At 37.5% G+C, this 18,822-nt stretch overlaps 1 protein-coding gene across 6 annotated transcripts in view; it reads right to left on the bottom strand.

The window, feature by feature from the left end:
• LOC122634087 (titin) overlaps nucleotides 1-18,822 on the bottom strand; it is a 120,648-nt gene that overhangs the window by 43,229 nt on the left and 58,597 nt on the right. For all 6 annotated transcript variants that reach the window (XM_043822669.1, XM_043822670.1, XM_043822671.1 and 3 more), the window contains 15 exons: nucleotides 18,257-18,773; nucleotides 18,036-18,179; nucleotides 17,703-17,957; nucleotides 14,912-17,613; nucleotides 13,818-14,820; nucleotides 13,331-13,729; nucleotides 12,725-13,244; nucleotides 12,472-12,643; nucleotides 12,191-12,377; nucleotides 10,190-10,529; nucleotides 9,359-10,097; nucleotides 8,942-9,280; nucleotides 8,709-8,865; nucleotides 8,415-8,581; nucleotides 8,185-8,314 (listed from right to left, as the gene is read on the bottom strand). In XM_043822669.1, coding sequence (XP_043678604.1) covers nucleotides 8,185-8,314; nucleotides 8,415-8,581; nucleotides 8,709-8,865; nucleotides 8,942-9,280; nucleotides 9,359-10,097; nucleotides 10,190-10,529; nucleotides 12,191-12,377; nucleotides 12,472-12,643; nucleotides 12,725-13,244; nucleotides 13,331-13,729; nucleotides 13,818-14,820; nucleotides 14,912-17,613; nucleotides 17,703-17,957; nucleotides 18,036-18,179; nucleotides 18,257-18,773 — 7,771 coding nt within the window. The remainder of the gene's footprint in view (nucleotides 1-8,184; nucleotides 8,315-8,414; nucleotides 8,582-8,708; nucleotides 8,866-8,941; nucleotides 9,281-9,358; nucleotides 10,098-10,189; nucleotides 10,530-12,190; nucleotides 12,378-12,471; nucleotides 12,644-12,724; nucleotides 13,245-13,330; nucleotides 13,730-13,817; nucleotides 14,821-14,911; nucleotides 17,614-17,702; nucleotides 17,958-18,035; nucleotides 18,180-18,256; nucleotides 18,774-18,822) is intronic.

Below are 18,822 nucleotides of genomic sequence, written 5' to 3'. Positions count from 1 at the left end.
AATTTCTTCTGGTACCTCTACTTCCGGTTTCTTCCTTTCTATAGGTTTCAAAGTAACTTCTTCTTTTCTTTCTTCTTCTTTAGAAATTCGTTTTACAGGTTTCAATGCCACTTCTTCTGGTTTAACCTCCTCTGGAATCTTTTCCTTTCTGACAGGTTTAAGTTTAATTTCTTCTGGTACCTCTACTTCCGGTTTCTTCCTTTCTATAGGTTTCAAAGTTACTTCTTCTTTTCTTTCTTCTTCTTTAGAAATTCGTTTTACAGGTTTCAATGTCACTTCTTCTGGTTTAACTTCCTCTGGAATCTTTTCCTTCCTGACAGGTTTCAGTTTAATTTCTTCTGGTAACTCTACTTCTGGTTTCTTCTTTTCTATAGGCTTTAAAGTTACTTCTTCTTTTCTTTCTTCTTCTTTAGAAATTCGTTTTACAGGTTTCAATGTCACTTCCTCTGGTTTAACCTCCTCTGGAATCTTTTCCTTCCTGACAGGTTTAAGTTTAATTTCTTCTGGTACCTCTACTCCTGGTTTCTTCTTTTCTATAGGCTTCAAAGTCACTTCTTCTTTTCTTTCTTCTTCTTTGGAAATCCGTCTCACAGGTTTCAATTTAACTTCCTCTGGTTTAATCTCCTCTGGAACCTTTTCCTTCCTGACTGGTTTAAGTTTAATTTCCTCTGGTTTAATCTCTTCTGGAACCTTTTCCTTCTTAATAGGTTTAAGTTTAACTTCTGCTGGTATATCTTCTTTTGATTTCTTTCTATCTATAGGTTTAGAGATTATCTCTTCTCTTGTTTTCTGTTCTTTTGGAATTCGTTTGGCAGGTTTAAGTGTCGCTTCCTCAGATTTCTTATCTTCTGTTACTTTTTGTTCCTTAACCAATGTAATCTTTGTCTGATCTGGTGTCTCTTCAATTAGCTTTTTGACTTCAGTTTTTAATATTTCTTTGTCTTCCTCTTTAGGAATAAGTTCAGATGGAATTTCAATTTCAAGTTTACTTTCTGGTATTATTTTAGTCGAAGGTTTTCTTCCGCGCCTCCAAGGAAGTTCTGTCTTTTCTTCAATTTTTTCTCCATTTACAAGCTGTTCCAATCTTTCTGGTTTCAATAACTCTTGTGGAATTGGGGCGACAGGCTTAAGTGTTGGTTTTTCTATTTCCCCTTGTTCTAGTGGTCTGCTACCACGTCTAGTAGGTTTTAAACTTAACGTTCTAAAATCTTCAATTATCTGTCCATCTTTTGTAGTTATTTGCTTTGTTTCTTCTACTTTTGAAAGTATCTGTTCGGTTGCTGGTAATTCCGGCACAGGAGAAGGTTTTATTTTTCCTGCACGACGCCAAGGCGCACTAGAAGAATCCAGAGGAACTTCCTCCAAAGTTTCCTCAAGTTTAACTGGCATGGTAATTTCTGTTTTCTTTCGTGGCTGTTTCTTTTCTTCCTCTTTTTCTTCTAGTTTTTCTCGCATAATAGGTTTTAATATTACTTCCTCCTGTACTTTTTCTTCCTCCTCTTCCTTTTCCTTTGTTATTGTACGACTCAATTTTTTATCATGTAGCCAAGGAGTTTGAGATATTTGCTCGCTAGGAATTTCCTGCTTTTTGGATAGATCTTCCGTCTTTGGTTTTTTACCTCGAATCCATGGAACAGGCATCTCTTTTTGAATTACCTGTTCAGTTTTTTGTATTTTATCAATTGTTGTTTTAGTATGATCTTCTTCTTCAACGTAAGGTGCTTTGTCTAATGGTTTCTTTCCTTTTATCCATGGTACTGGCGTTTCTTCCTTAACTTCCTTCTTTACAGTTTCTACATCTCTGTTAATTTGGAGAGTAGTTATATCTTCTTTTTCCTGGAAGGGCATCTTCTCTTTTTGTTTTTTAATGCCCCTTAACCACGGTACAGCTTCTTCAATTTTATGTTGTTCTACCGTTGTATCTTTTTGAATATTTAAAAATTTACTGTCTTCCTGCTCTTCAACATATTCTGTAGATTTGTCTTCGACCGTCTGTAATTCTATCGTTTTCGTGATTTTCTTTGTCGTTTCCTTTTTTTCTGGTTTTACCGATTTTAATGAAACATCTTCGAGAGTTTCTTTTGTCACTTCTTTTTTGTCTACCTTTGTCTTCTTTAACGTTACCTTTTCTTCCGTCCAAGGTTTTGTTTCGGCTACCTGAGGTATTTTATCGATCTTCTTAATTTTAGATTCACTAATTTCCATTTCAGAAGTGACAATCAATCTTGTTGTATCTTCTCCCTCGGTATAAGGACTAGTTTCCTCTGATGCTAATTTCTTTTCGATTGTTTTATCTTTTACGCTCGGTTTTTTGGTATCAATCGTTTCTTTTTTTGAAGACTTTAAATCGACCTTTTCGACTTCCTCTTTAGGAATATCTTTTTTATCCGGTCTTGCTTTTTTCAACGTGATTTTCTCTTCGGTCCAAGGTTTAGCTTCAATTTCTTCCTTATCTATTTTTTTTGTTTCTTTTACATCGGTAGATATACGAAGTAATTTAATGCTCTCTTCATCATGATATTCATCCTTTCGAATGTCTTCCTTAGATATTTCCATAGTCGTTTTAGTGACTGGCTTGAGATCAACTTCTTCGAGTGTTGATTTCTGCACTTCCGTTTTAACAGATTTAGTCGGTTTAAGTTCTACCGTTTCTGGTGTTTCTTTAATTAACGTTTTTCTTTCGACCTTAGCTTTCTTTAAAGTGACTTTTTCTTCCGTCCAAGGTTTAAGTTGTTCTATTTTTTCAGTAACAATTTTTTCTTTCGTAATCCTCTTTTCTTCGGATATCTTAGATACATCTAGAAGTGTGGTGTCTTCTTGTTCTACGTACTCGACTTTTTCATCTTTCTTCGTAACTTTCTTTTCCGTTTTAGCTGGCTTTAATTCGATTTCAATCGTTTCCTTCAAAATTGGTTTTTTAACAGGTTCACTTTTTTTAAGACTAATTTTTTCTTCGGTCCATGGTTTAGGTCTTTCTTCATCTTTCCTGAGAACCGATTCATCCACTCTACGCAATAGTTTTAAACGTTTAGCGTCCTCTTCCTCAATGTACACATCTTTTGAAACTTCATCGACGTATGAAGTGTCAGAGATTTCTTTCTTTACTAACGTTACATCTTTGGTTACTGGTTTCAATGTTATCGTTTCCTGACTAGGTCGTCTTATCTCTTTTTTATCAATCTTTGTAGACTTGAGTTCAACTTGTTCCAATTTTTCTTTCGGAATGTCACGCGTTACTTGAGGAGTCTTTTTCAAGACGATTTGTTCCTCCGTCCAAGGTTTTTGTTTACTTTCAACCGATTCTAATTTGTCCAATGATACATCTCTCGATTTTGGTTTCTCTCTCCTCCAGGGAGTAACATTCGTAGGTCGAGGTCGATGGCTTACTCGACCTCTTCGCCAAGGTAATGATTCATCTCCGGGTTGAAGAGGTAAGCCCTCTTCATCCAGAAGCAATGGTTCCAATATTACATCCTTCCCTTTTTCTAGACCATCAAAAATTTTTTCTCCAACTTTTAAACCTGGGCTTGATTCGGCAGGGATCTCGTAATAAGTCCCTTTCCGTTCTGAAAGGTCAGAGTCAATTCATGATTGTGTTCGAATAAACCTTTGAAGATTCAACACTCTTAGGACAATGATGCATTTTCAATAAAAAATTTGTACTATTAATCATAGCTTTAAATAACAATATTTTTATTATGCGTCGAAGCTTTATTTAATAACACAAAGCATATAAAAACGGAATATAAACGAAAAATTTTGGCTAACGATGAAATCATTCCGATGCAGTATAATATTTTGTAACGTTATGTGTTCTCAAATTAACATGTAGATAAAAGAACGAATACATTCAAAAAATCATGCATTGTAATTTTGGGCACTAGGAACAAGGTATTGAGCCAAATTAAGTACGCAAGAGAGAGAGAGAGAGAGAGAGAGAGAGAGAGAGAGAGAGAGGAAGAGAGTGAGAGAGAAAGAAATCAAGGCAAATTGCCAAAATGTCGACCTTCGACCACCAGATTTTAATTAAAATACTTCAAACAAGTTTTGTACACCATTGATCTACAGGTAAAAACGATAAAATAAGATGATGCAGCATTCTAAAAGGAAGGCAAGAAGGAATAGGAGAAGGGAAAATAAGGAACCAGAAGATTATGTTTCTTTGGTAACAACGAAGAAATAAAATTGACAGAAGTGAAAGTGGTGGGAGGTAGTCATGATGCATAAGCGATGTTTGCAAGATCCGAAGGTTGGACAAATCTGAGAAATAGTAGTGGGGAGACCCGACGTACGATGACGTCTTACGCACACCTCTGCTTCCAACATTAGGCTACCCTTAATAGTCATCTACTGGAAGGCGAAGATGAAGAAGCGTAAGAACACTTGCTAGGATAAGAAGAATAAGAATAACGATTTTTAATGCCTATTCTTCTCACGCTCGCGTTATATATGCTTTTAAATTCTTTTCGATTCTTTTCCAAAGTGTTCTCTGTGTATATATTTAAAATTGTGCTTCGTTAATAACATTAAAGAGTGTATTGTGTCTAAAAGTGAAAGAAAAACAGTTGTGACAGTTTTGACAGCTTCGGCCGCATTCGATCGAATCACATATTCTGTTATTTATTTCTTTTTTTTCATACTTGGTTTGATCGAAGTGCGGCCGTAATTGAAATGGACACATCTGTCTTTGTTTCGTGACGAATCGTTGCGAAGATAGTGCATTGATTTTGAGACGAATTTCGTACTCTTATACAACGTGGTGCTACGAAATAATATATAAAAGTGATCACAATTTATCTTATTATTTTGTTGTTCGCATAAAAGGTGACGAATCGTTCTTTCTTCAGAAGATCTTAATATACATGGTTGGTGCTGATCATTTTATATTTCTTTTTTTTCAAAAAACATTGTTTGATATATTATTGTTAAAGCGATCAAACAATGAGGCGCGTCTAATGCGCTTCGTTTCGCGAATTGCGTGAACGGGGGCAGTGATCTACTATATTCAACTGTGTGACACATGATATTTATTGGATGAATCATTTACGATTGGAGTGGTCATGTATAAAAATAAAAATAAAGTCAGCAGTTAACGTCTAGCTGTGCGTCGTTGTCCCTGACCCTGTTATCCTTGTCTCAACACCCACTTAAAACTTTCTGTTTTATGAGATCATCATGTTTTTCTGTTTTAATCTATTAATCATTCTTTTAATAATTATTTTTTATTCGAATTATTAAATTACATTTATAACGAATTTGCCGAATTATAATATTGGAAAAGTAGTATACGCTTTAGATCGAATTGATTTCTCTTATATACTCGTCAAGAGGTTCTCGAAAATACGAGTAATAATATCATCTAAGGACCTCCTCGACGTGGGCAAAGAGGGATTCCTCGAATGCGTACTGATGTCTAACCAGAAATAATTCGCTCCCGCATTCGAGAGTACGCTGACACGCGCTCTCCCGTATTATTTCTGGCTACGTTGAATCACTGACAGCTGGTAGAGCCGAAATAGTCTGCTTCGTCGACCTGCTCCCTCCCATAGCGCGTTCATTGCCGATGGTGCTTGGAGATCGAAGACACGAAGACACGAAGATGAAGAAAATAAAGCCCTCGATGAGATGATTCATCATCGAGTTGTTACTACTTTTTTATGTTGGCGAATACAGAATCTTGGCACGTATTTTGTTTTTCAGGTGGTTGCCGTTTCAAGGTCGTCGGTAGAAAAATTTCGACTTTCCTTTTTCGAATTCTGGCCCGCATTAATTTGAAAATATTTACAGCTTTGTAGCTTTTTCTTGCGATACATTAGAAATTCGTCGATGAAATTGATCGTTCGAGAAAATTCTCTTCAGATATTTCTTTCTTTTTCTTTTTTCTTTTTTTTAGAATAAAAAATGGAACGTTGCATGAAGGAATGTGAAAGAGAACGATGTCGTTCCATTCACGGTACATGGCAATGCGTTATATCCGGCTAATATTCCAAGCATTGAAACGCAAGACGAACGGATTACATATCCAGTTGAAATACTCGTATACCATTGAATGCGTAATATAGCCTTCGCAAGGTATTTTTTGAAAAGATCGGCGATTCATAGCTAATAGAAGATAGAAATATGATTTGGCTAGACGTAGCCAAGTCAGAGGTATAATCGGTTAAAGATATGTTAGAGAAAAAAAGCAGACGAGTGCTTGTGGAAAGCTCTCATGAATTTACGGAGTCTTCGTAGAGTTTCGTACCGGTCGCCAAATATAGTTAGGTAATGTAATACACGTCACGTGGTCAGAAATAGCCGAAGAAGAGGGCCTAGGAGGGTGTGCACACGGCACTGACGTGTTCGCTTGCCTCTCTTTTTGAAACGACCGAAAGAGCAGAAACTAGCGAAGAAAATATGTTTTATCTTAAGACGAGCTCTCTTCACGCTCGTTAAACTAGCTGCGGGGGGAAAGCCGACACTTAGAATGTTAAAATTCTCGTCAAACAAACGCTCCAAAATGGCGGTACATTTTCACGATTCGAATAATCCTAGAAAATCTTACGAACAATTTTACAAGCTATTCTTCGAAATAAAATAATTTTCTTTAACCTGTCATAAGATACGATAAACTGGAATTATCTATTGGAACTAAATTATGTTGTTTCTATTCTATTTCCTCCCCTATTTATTTTTCTTACGGTCCGCGTACCACGCCTGCTTTCCCCCCCCCCCCCACTTATGTTATATTTCGTGCATATACACGACGAAAAAACGCACCGTTTAGCTTTATCTTTTCTTTCCTTTCTCTGATTAAAATGCGCTTTATCGCTCTCTTAATCGCGTTAATTTCCTTAATTAATTTATATATTGGTCTAGCGGCAACGTCCGCCGAATCGATAACAAACCAGACGTGGACGTATTTTCAATTCGTTTTTATTAGACTTTTCCATTGTACAATAATAAATAATCGATTAGTAAAATGTTAGCTAATAACTTGACAACGGAGTGCATAGAGAAACGCTTTTAATTCTTTTTTTTGTTCTTTTTTGTGGGGGTTGGGCGGGGTTTTCATCATTAGCGCGACTGTAGTTGTTCTTGCTTAGTGATGTTTATCGCACGAACAAAAAAACGATTTACACATTTCTATGTCTATATACGTATAATTATCTTCTAACATTATGTGTATCTAAAACGAGAAACATTGACAAGATGCTACATCGAACGAGTAAACGAGTTTATTATAATTCATCGACGTACTTTCGACGTTACTTGACATATATTTTCTTTTCCATTCTTCTGATCTTTTTGCTTCCTTTCATCTTTCTCTGTATATTTATCATGTTTCATATTTACAAAGTATATTATTTAGATTTTATCAATCTATCGACAGTTCGAAGCACCACCTGTACAAGTAATCTTTCTTTTCATTTTTTTGTTTCATTTTCTTTTTTTTTTAAATCGGACACGAAGACGTACGTAGGGAGCGTCTCGCTCGTTAATCAACACCTGTTTTCACCCTACGTTCGTCCTGTTAAAAAAAAAATCAAAATATGTGGAATACTTTCCTACAATCCTTTGCACATTTCGTCTCACTCTTTTTCTAAGCACCATCTTCGCGATACCTTCGTAAAAACAATTTTCCGTTTTTTTCTTTTCTTTCTTCTGTTTTCAATTGATCAGACTTCAGAAAGAAAATAGAAAAAAATAAAAATAAAAAAAAAGATAAACAATTCATTCCAACCTCCATTTTAATCGTTTGCCGCTTAGCTCGTTTCACTCGCTCGTCTACTTTCAAACACGACGAGTTAGTATGAACTCCCCGGATTGTGCGAGAATTTTAATTAAGTGGATGAGGGATGAGAAGAGTATTTATGGAGTCGTGTAGAGGGTTCAAGAGGAAAATGGGTTATATGATTTTAGAATAACGCAGTAAAAAGCGAAAAAATAAATATACGCACGATACCATTTCATGGACCGTGACGCACATAGAAATCCATATTGCATTTAAGACAATAGCACGATCAACCGAGAGGATAAAATCCTATATGAATATATTTTATCAAAGTTTAATCACGCAATACTGCGATTTTATCATCTCATTTGTCATATGGATTTCTTTGGCAGTTCTCTAGAGGTACGTTTTCGTCAATCCAATCGCGTTTCGTGTTAGCAATTGAATTTGTACTTTTTTTCAGTTCTTACTTTTGACGATGAGTTTCGCAGAGGTTTCTACGGTACCGGCTGAGGTCGTAGCTCTACAGCTGAAAGTGCCAGTGTCTTCTTCGTAAGTTGTTGCAATTAACAGTACAGCATTATTGCCCTCGTGAATCATCTGGAAATGTAACAATGTTTTTTCATTAGCCTATTTATTCGAAAATAATTGATGATCTAGTAGAAAATAAAAGCTGAATAGTTGTCTCAATAAATCTTACCTGAAAATCGGGCGACTGAGGTATAAGGGCACCTTCCCTGTACCATTGAATCGTTGGCTTTGGTTTTGCTGGAGTAACCTGAGTTTTAAATTGTGCTGGTTGTCCCTCCGAAACGATTTGATCTTTCAGCGGCGATAATTTTGGCAAAACATCAACCGTATCTGGAGCTAAACGAAATATATATATATATATTTATATTTATATATGTATATATATATATGTATGTTTAATTAAAAATTTTTCATATTTTATTATTCGTTTAAATTTTATTCATTCCTTGTTCACTGATCTTACCAAGAACTCTCAAATTTGCTGAAGTAGTAACATCACCGGCAGGATTTTTGGCAATACATTTATAAACACCTTCGTCCTCAGGAAAGGCTTCTGTGATTTTCAAAGTACAAAGATCACCATCTTTTTGCATTTGGAAATACTTTGATGGTTTGATGACCTATAGATGTCAAAATATACATTCGAATGTCCTTCTAAAATTCTGGAAAAATTATATTTATTTTACTTGAATTTACCTTGTCGCCTTTCTTCCACTGAATAGTGGGAACAGGCTTTCCTGTTATTTTGCAAGCGAACGCTACGGATGTTCCTTCTTTAATTGTCTGATCTTTAAGAGGTTCTAGGACAGAAGGTGCCTTCTCTACACCAGGCGTTGTTGGTTTTGTGGTTTTTGTTGGCGACTGTGGTCCACGAACCATACATTCGGCATCGCAACGTGCCTCACCGGCACTGTTGATAGCAACGCATTCGTATTTACCTGAATCGTCTGGTATAGTCTCCAAAATAAGAAGAGTGTAAATGTTATCCTCTTCCAAAGTTTTGTATCGAATATCAGCCGTCACTTTCTTGCCGTTCTGAAAAAGATATTAAATAATTATATTGTTTTTTTTTATATATAAAAAAATGATTAAAAATAAGTTACTGATAATAACCTTCAGCCAGTAAACGTCTAGAGGTTTGGTGCCAGTAACCTTAGCATCAAATCGGGCCAATTGTCCAGTTGTTACCGAAGTATTTTGTATAGTAGATAGAAAACTAGGTGGTACAACTCCACCTCTTCCAGGTTGTCTTCTACGTTCTTCGACAACAAGATTGGCACTGCATTTAGCTTTGCCTCCACGATTTTCAGCGATAACGGAAAATACTGCAGAATCTTCCATAAAGACCTGACGAATAATCAAAACCGATTTGGTGCTGAACGTGTAGATTTGAAGATCGGGCGAGTTCTGGATCGGGAAGTCCTCTCTGTACCATTTTATGATTGGTAACGGATCTCCGTCAAATTCAACCTCGAATCTCGCTTGTTCTTGTTCAAAGGCCCTGCATGGTTGAATCTTTTTCGTGAAAACTGGCGGTTTCGCCGGTTTCACTTGTCCTTGGACCACGCGTTCTTGAGTCTTAGCTTTGTGCTCGACTTCCGTCGTTTCAGTAGCTGTTATTTTCCTTGTAATTTCTAAATCACCCTTTACCTCTTTCTGGGTCTGTTTTTGTTTTGCCACGTGAACTTCCCGTCCATGAACCAAGGATTCAGAAGGTTCCGGGGGAAGTCTTCCTGTGCCCTTTAAACGCTCAGTGTCGATATCAACCTCAGTTACATGCGGCTTTTTCGCAAATTTAGGTTGTGGTACTGGTGCTTGAGTTGTTTCTTGTATTTTCGTATCTTGCGTTTCACTAAAGTAATAAAAAATGTTCATTCCATTGTTAGAAACTTCTGAAAAAAAACATGTCAAGGAATTTGACGAAGAACTTCCAATAATACTTACAGACTTTCCTGATACTTCTGAGCCATTCCTTTAGCCATGGAATGAGATACCACTTTGTCACCAGGAATGGCGAACTGATGAGAAGTTTCCCTCAATCTAGATTCTTTCAATACTTGCTCCTCCTCTAAGCTCATCAACTTTTGATAGTAGTCCTCGTTCTTTTTGCTCTTTACCGATTTCTGCCATTCAGCTTCAGGCTCTTTAAAGACCTTTTGCCCAAGATGTTCGGTTGCAATCTCAATGCCTTGAGAAACGGTTTGATGACGTTCTTCGAATACACGCTCAAGTTCTGTGTTCTGTCTCTCCGACTGGTATTGGGTTAGCCCATAATCGTACCAAGCTAGGAAAGAAATAGGTTAGATCTTCGTTCTTACGTTGTCGCAAAAACGACAACGTATACCGATTAAATAATTGTAGCTTCGTCTCGTTAAGGTAACGATAACCCTCGTAGATACAACGCATTCTTTGGTTTAATCTAAGACTCGGATAGCGATGATGAAGTTAGTTTATCGTTGTTCGTTGAAGATTTCTGAACATAGTTATTTTTTATCATCAAATAACGTTGTATCTCTACGAGAAATTCATTGGGTTTCTCGAGAAAATCAAAATAAATACGACACAGTACTTCATTGGCGATGCAACACATTTCTATGTCTCCAATGTAGTAGGAAACAAATATCTCAAATTTGAAATAATCGGAGACAGAGGTGGACATCCAAAAGTTCATTCAAGTTAGAATATATGGTTAACACAATTTGAGCAAAACCTTTCTTTCTTTTTTCTTTTCTTTTTTCTTTCTTTTTTTTTTCTTTTTTGCATTCTTAATAACGTCAATAATATCGTACACTTAAATCGATCATTCTGTATCCTTCGTATTAAGTGAAGGTTTCGTGACCTCGATATCCCAAAGGCGTATCATGGAAAGTGAAAGTGCAATTTTCGTTAATTAAATATTACTTGATATATAATTCGTACCACCATTCATTGAACACATTATTGAGACACGTAATAAGAACATGTAGAGAAAGAAAAATGGATTTGAATTTAACGTTATTAGATAGTTTGAGGAAATGGACCAAAGAGGAATCAATTTTAGCAAAGTAAAAATAAACACATGTGAGCATAGAACTAAATCTAAAATAATAAAAATGAAATTAGAGAGAACACGACAGTAGAACACACTGAGGAATACGGAGCTCTGGTTAAACATGATTAGAAAAAATATTTTGCCAAAATATGCAAATATATAAATAAAACGTAAATAAATTTACGTAATAATCGAAAAAATATGATTAAATTAGAGCTAAAAGCCGTCTTCTCCAGTGTAACAAAGATTGATGGAAAACGTAAAGAAAAATATACTTAATACTTTTCTCCATGTTCAACATCACATACATTCGTGAAACATAATTTGTATGGTGGTAATAAATAAATAATGCGAATGCTCTATCCATGACTTATCATACCTGAATTGCGTTTATCCTTCGCGTTATGCGTAATTCGAAGGTGTCATTGCTCGAAATTCTCGTCCGATTTCCAAAGCCCAAAGAAATAGAAGAAGCTGGTAGCGAAGGTGGCGAGGTTTGTCATACAGATTAGGAAATATGATGAATCGGAATGGGAATAGGACAGAGCTAGGGCTTGACTGTGTTCCAATTGTCTCAAGTGTCTTTTGTGCTCTATTGAGAGAGAAATGTATGTGTCGTATCGATATATTTATGTACTGTGTTGCGATTGTACGCATTGTACCTCTTTGTTACGATCATTTTTTATTGATCGTGTGCAAGGTTTAACGATGCATCTATTGCATTTGCGTGTTGTATTATTGTTCGATATGCTAAGTATTGTTTAGTTTGCTATTTGCACTCTTTGTCGAAAGCTTCCTTGGACAAACGTTTAAATCGTAAAGAAAAATAAAGTAAAGTTATCATATAAATACTGATAAGACAAAGAATGCAATTTCGCATATTTGTAAGTGTTTCCACTTAGAGGGCAACTTACGTCTAGGTGAATTCTTCAATACTCCACGATAGTCGTCGCTTCGCTGTTTAACCGTTAAGAAAGTTTCCGTACGTGATTCTCCAACGGAACTTCTTGCGATTACTTCGACCTTTCCATGATCGTACTGTCTAGTCTTCGGTATATCCAGATGATACATGCCGTCGTAGGTTAATTTATAACGCGAACCCTGCAACAGGATATTAACACCGTATACAGCTTGACCAGAATATCATAACGCGATCTAACCAATTGACAAAGATAACAAAAAAAAAAACGCATACATTAACGACGGTGTGTCCATTGAGTATCCACATAACTCGTGGTCTTGGATGACCTGTAACGCGACAACAAAACCTGGACCAATCACCTTCTTCAACGGTAACTGGTTCTGGTTTGCTTACAAACACTGGTGCTGCACGTACTTTTTCTTCTTCGCCCTCCTCTTCAGGAACACTACGAGAAGAAAACAATCGGTATTTAATATAATGGAATATTATTGAAGTAAACAATATTTCTATTTTCGTGAAAACTTACATCTGCCATGCGGCTTCCATTTCTCGTATTTTCTCAATACTTTTCATGCCCTTTGGTAACTGAGATTCGTAAATGATACCAGGTTTTCCTGCCGTCCGAATTATTGCTCTAGTTTCATCCATTCCATATAAGTTAGTCGCTCTACAAAGATACTCTCCGCTATCTTCCGGATATACCCAACCAAAGTTCATAGCAACGTAACCGAAGTCGTATATCGGTGTAAATCTGTTCTTTTGTGGAAGTGGTTTGCCATTGAAGAACCATTCAACCTTCATATTTGGATCACCTACTGGTGCTAATTGACATTCGAATTTAGTGCTGTTCATTTCGACAAGTTCCGTTTGATCCTGGATTTGTGTAACGAACCGCGGTGGTTGTTTTTTATCGGCATCATAGAGATCATCTTCGGTCAAGTGAACTTCGGACGTATATTTTTTAATAGTCGCTTCCATTTGCATCAATGCTTCTGATTTCTTCATGCCTTTTGGTACTTGATTCTGAAGTATGATACTTGGAAGTTCTGAAGAAAAAATTTATACAGGTATTATATTCTGTAAAACCCGATGATTTCGTTAAATAAATATGAATAGAAAAAAAAGTACATACTTTTGCAAGACACAGATGCCTTGGTAGTATCTTCTCCAAGATCATTGATGGCCTTACATACGTATTCACCAGAATCCTCAGGATAAACGTATAAAATGTCCATGGATACGAAGCCCATATCATATACAGTTCTATATCTATGACCTGCAGGAATAAGCTTTCCGTTTCTATACCATTCGATGCGCAAGTTAGGGTCATCTTTTGGTTCCACTCGGCACTCGAACCTGACTGGTTCTGATTCGTCGACTGTAGCCGATTGAATTTGAGTAATAAAACGGGGAGGTTCCCGTGGTGCTTCTTCGACAGGTGGTTCACTGATAGGTCCACGTTCTAACTCCTTTAATTTTTCACCACTCATACCTGATGGTAGTTGGGAATCGAAATCTATTGTTTTCTTAGCTGTAAATAGAAAATAGATAGTATGAAGTTTAAATGTTACCGACTCCTTAATATGTTTTATATATTAAAGTACATATTTTTTATTTACATTTACAAGTGATGGTAGCTTTCGTGGTCGCAGTGCCCCATTTATTCGTAGCTCTGCACACATATTCACCACTGTCTCTCGCATACGTATAAGACATATCCAATGAAATAAAACCAAAGTCATTAATTTGATGTACGCGAGAACCAGTTGCAAAAGGTCGACCATTGTGATACCACTCGACGCGCATCGTCGGATCACCGACCGGTTCGACTCTACAATCGAAGTGACTTGGACCAGATTCCTCGACCTCAATATCTTTTAATTCGACTATGAATCTCGGTGGATTAGGAGTTTCCTCTTCCGCCAGGATTTCATCTTTCTTGTAGAGGGACTCTTCTAGTTTTTGAATACTTTCGGTACCAGTCTTGAAATTGCTTGGCAATTGTGGTTCCAAGATAATACCTTGACGGCCACGAACTTGCAACTTACAGGACACCGTAGCTTCTCCGTGACGATTAGTTGCCTTGCATGTGTAAAGGCCAGAGTCTCGTTGATAGCAATTGGCTACTTCCAGAATGACAAAACCAAAATCATGAATGGTTTTTACTCTGGTACCAGCTAGAAGAGGTTTTCCATTATGGAACCATTCAACTCTCATGCTAGAATCGTTGATAGGAACGAGCCTGCATTCGAAATGAGCTAAGGAATTCTCTGCAAGCGTTAAATCCGATGGAGTAGTGATGAATTCTGGTGGTTTTCCTGTATCGTCATCGGGACTAGGTTGCCCAGGTTCGTTTCCAAGACCTTCGAGTTCAGCTATCTTATCAATTGTACTCTCCATGCCTTTTGGCAATTGCGATTCAAGAATTATACTGCGTTTTCCTGTGCATTTCATAGTACAAGTAGTTACTGCTTCACCGTAATCGTTAATTGCTCGACAACTATATTCTCCGGAATCTTCAGGGTAAATTGGTGAGATCTCCAAAATAACGAAACCGAAATCACAGAATGTTCGAAAGCGCGACCCTGTTCGAAGTGGTTTACCATTCCAGAACCATTCGACCTACAAACGCAGTTTTCATTTATTAGGAAAGTTAGATAATAAAAAGTATATTTATACCTTATATAGAAATCATATTTGAAGTATTAATTACCTTTAATCTTGGATCATCTGTAGGTGTAAGTCTGGCTTCAAAGTGAGCACTTTCTCCTTCCCGAAGACCATCGATATTGCTTAAGGGTACAGTAAAAACTGGAGCTTTTCCACGTTCTTCAACTATTTTCTCATCTTTAGTACGAATCATAGAGTCTTCGAGGGTTTGGATTTTCTCTAAACCACCTTCCATTCCTTTTGGTAATTGAGATTCCAAAATAAGACTGGATTTTGAGAAACATTTCAAAGTCGCTTTAGTCGTATCTTCGCCGTACTTGTTGAAGGCTCTGCATTCGTATACACCGGAGTTTTCTTCGTAACAATAAAGTATGTCGAGAATGACGATACCGAAATCATGGAAAGTTCTATAACGATGACCGTGAGGTAGCTTTTTGCCATTATAGTACCATTCAACTTTCAAGTCTGGATCATTAATAGGAGTCAGTCTGGCTTCGAAATGAGCAGATTGTCCTTCGACGAGTTTCGTGATGTCTGCAATTTGTGTGATAAATTTGGGTGGTTCGGCAACAGGAGTAGTTGGAGTAGTCGGTTGTTCACCGCCGTAGCTTTCAAGTTCGCGAATCCTAGCGAGAGAATCAGGTTGTAGAGAATCCAGATATACTCCACTTTTTCCGAAACATTTAATGGTAGCTTTCGTATAATCTTCGCCATATTTGTTGCTAGCTTTGCATACGTATTCTCCAGTGTCGTGCGACATAACTCCAGCAATATCCATAACGACGAATCCAAAATCGGAAACCATCTTGAAACGAGAAGAGTGTCTAAGTGGTTGTCCATTGTGGAACCATTCGACTTTCATATGTGGATCACCAACGGGAATAAGAGTACATTCGAAGTGCACTGATTGTCCATCTTTAAGACCTTCCAAGGATTGTATATGAGTGGTGAATTTTGGTTTTTGTCCCTTCGACTTGTCTACGCATTCAAGTTGAACACTTATCTCTGCTTTGCCCCATTTATTCGTTGCTCTGCAAGAGTAAGTACCCGAATCTTCGATTTTAGTTCCAAGGACTTCCAATACTACCATACCGAAAGCGTAAACGGTTCTAGTACGATGACTAGCTTCTAATGATTTTCCATTATAGAACCATTCAACCACCATAGTCTGATCGCCCGTTGGTGTAAGCGATGCCTCGAAATGAGCTATTTCACCTTCCGATAGATTGGTCAAGTTCTCGAATTGTGATGTGAAAACGGGAGGATGTCCTTCTTCGCTTTCAGGCAAAGCACCTTCCTGTCGTTTCAGAGATTCCTCGAGGTCTTGAATAGCTTCCAGACCTTCCTTACCTTTTGGATGTTGAGATTTTTCGATAATACTTTCTTTAGTCGAGCAATATACGGTCGTAGATGTAAACGCTTCTCCAGCCTTGTTATATGCTTTACAAGTGTAAATACCAGAATCTCGGTCGTAAACATCTGTAAGATCCAACGTAACAAATCCAAAATCGCTGGTTATCTTAAAACGAGCTCCATGTTCCAAAGCTTTGCCATTGAAATACCATTCAATTTTCAGATCAGGATCATCCTTCGGTTCAACTTGTCCTTCCAGATGAAGAGGTTCAGATTCTCCTAACTTGAATTCTGGTTGAAGAGGTACGGTCCAAATCGGTTTCGGGTATTCATGTTCCGGTTTATCATCCGGTCTCCTATATTTGGATAAGTAAGCGTCTTCAGCTTCTTTAACTTTTTCCAATCCAGCTTCACCTTGCGGATGTTGAGTCTGCAGGTAAATACTTTGTTTGCTGGTGCATTTCAGGGTACCCGATGTCTGTGCTGTTCCCTTGGAGTTCGTTGCCTTAACCGTGACAATGCCTGAATCCTCTTCGTAGCTATGTGTAATATCGAGTGCAACATATCCAAAATCGTAAGTCGACTTAAATCGTGCACCAGTTGGTAGTGGTTTCCCATTCATGAACCATTCAATTTTCATAGTTGGATCTTTTGATGGTTCTACATTACACTCGAAATGAACGTTATCACCTTCAACGCATTCTACATTGTTCAAGTGTGTTATGAAAACTGGTTCTTCGTATATGGGTTCCGGTTGTTCAGTAGTACTGATTTGTGGTTGTTCAAGAGCATCAATTTTAGGTAATGCGTCTGGATGAAGAGTATCCCCAAGAAGCCAGTGGCGATCCACAATTTTCAAACTACACGTAGACACAGCTTCTCCAAGTAGATTTGTAGCTTTACAGGTGTAAATGGCTGAATCGTCTGGTCTTAGACCATTGATAGATAGTGTGACTAAACCAAAATCAAAAGTACTACGTAATCTTGTACCAGTTTGTAGAGATATTCCATTTTTAAACCATTCTACTCGCAAATTAGGATCAGCTCTGGGTTCTACTTGAGCTTCAAGATAAACGTGTTGTCCTTCGACCAATTTATCATAACTTTCAAGATGTTTCGTGAATACCGGTGCTTGTTGAGGCGTTGTATCGATAAACATCTCTGGTACCTTATTCATCTCCGCTTCCTTGAGTTGAATCTTCTGCCATGCGTCTGGTTGTATACTTTGAGCATCGATCGCAGAGCGTGCTTTTACTTTGAGAGAAATCGATGAAACGGCTTCTCCACTTTTATTAATAGCTTTACAAGTATACACTCCAGAATCTTCTGGTATGACTTTCAATATGTCCAATGTTACATAACCAAAATCATGATTGACGTGGAAACGAGATCCTGTAATTTATAATAGACATTAGAATCCGTGGACAGTAATTCAACCACGGAAATAATCTAATCATCTTACTAAGAATCTAAAAACCTACCCATTTTCAACTCGATTCCATTCATGTACCACTCAAATCTCAAACTAGCATCACCCACGGGAACGACTCTACATTCATATCTGGCAAGCTGACCTTCCCAGAGTTCTGTAGGTCCAGTTAATAATTGAGTAAAGATAGGCTTGTCGAAAACCTTATCTGGTTCCTCTGCTCGGCTAGGTCCTTTATCAGCTTCTAATTGAGCGATTCTACGTTGTGCTTCAGGGTGTTGGGTATCCAATTGAATACTGGCTTTAGCTAGATACATATAAATAATTAAATCTCTGATTAAACTGTAAATCTCAAGATACAATAAAATGTGGAAGAAAAACTAACTCTTAATTTTCATCGATGCTGTAGTAACTGCTTCTCCAAGCGGATTGGAAGCACGACACATGTAAACACCTTCATCTTCGTCGCGGACATGCGTGATATCCAAAGCCACGTATCCAAAATCGTGAACTTTCGTGATACGGGAACCTGCAATAGATCAAAAAATTATTCGTAGTACCAAAAATTGAGATAATATTCCGAAGCTAAGAAAATTTTTCTTGTACTTGTTTCTAAGGGTACTTCGTTTCTGAACCATTCCACTTTTAAAGTAGGATCGCCAACAGGTATGAGTCTACATTCGAAGTGAGCTGTATGGCCTTCGGGTATAGCATCGATATTCTGCAAGGGTTGCGTGAAAACGGGTCGTTGTCTCGTTTGTGGTTCCGGTATATCTGGTCTCTTCCATGGTTGCTGAGCTTCCAGCTCGCGAATCTTATCCATTCCTTCTGGTCGTTGAGAATCTAGGATGATATTGTCACGCGGTATCACTTTAAGTTCAATGGAAGATACGCATTGTCCAAGGGCATTTATAGCTTTCACAGAATATTGTCCTGCATCTTCGGGTACTGTGTGACTGATATCCAATGCCACATATCCAAAGTCAAAGGTCATGTGGAAACGAGATGCCGATGGCAATGGTTTGCCATTATGGAAGAATTCGATTCGAAGATTGGCATCGTGAAGTGGTTCCACCTGACATTCAAAGTGAGCTGTCTGACCTTCGTAAACTTCAGTAGTACCCTAGAAAAAGAACAACCCATTTGTTAACGTTTTGTACAGTCGTTTTTTA

Source organism: Vespula pensylvanica, chromosome 14, assembly GCF_014466175.1.
Source record: "Vespula pensylvanica isolate Volc-1 chromosome 14, ASM1446617v1, whole genome shotgun sequence".
NCBI lineage: Eukaryota > Metazoa > Arthropoda > Insecta > Hymenoptera > Vespidae > Vespula > Vespula pensylvanica.
This window is presented reverse-complemented; position numbering and strand designations above follow the sequence as displayed.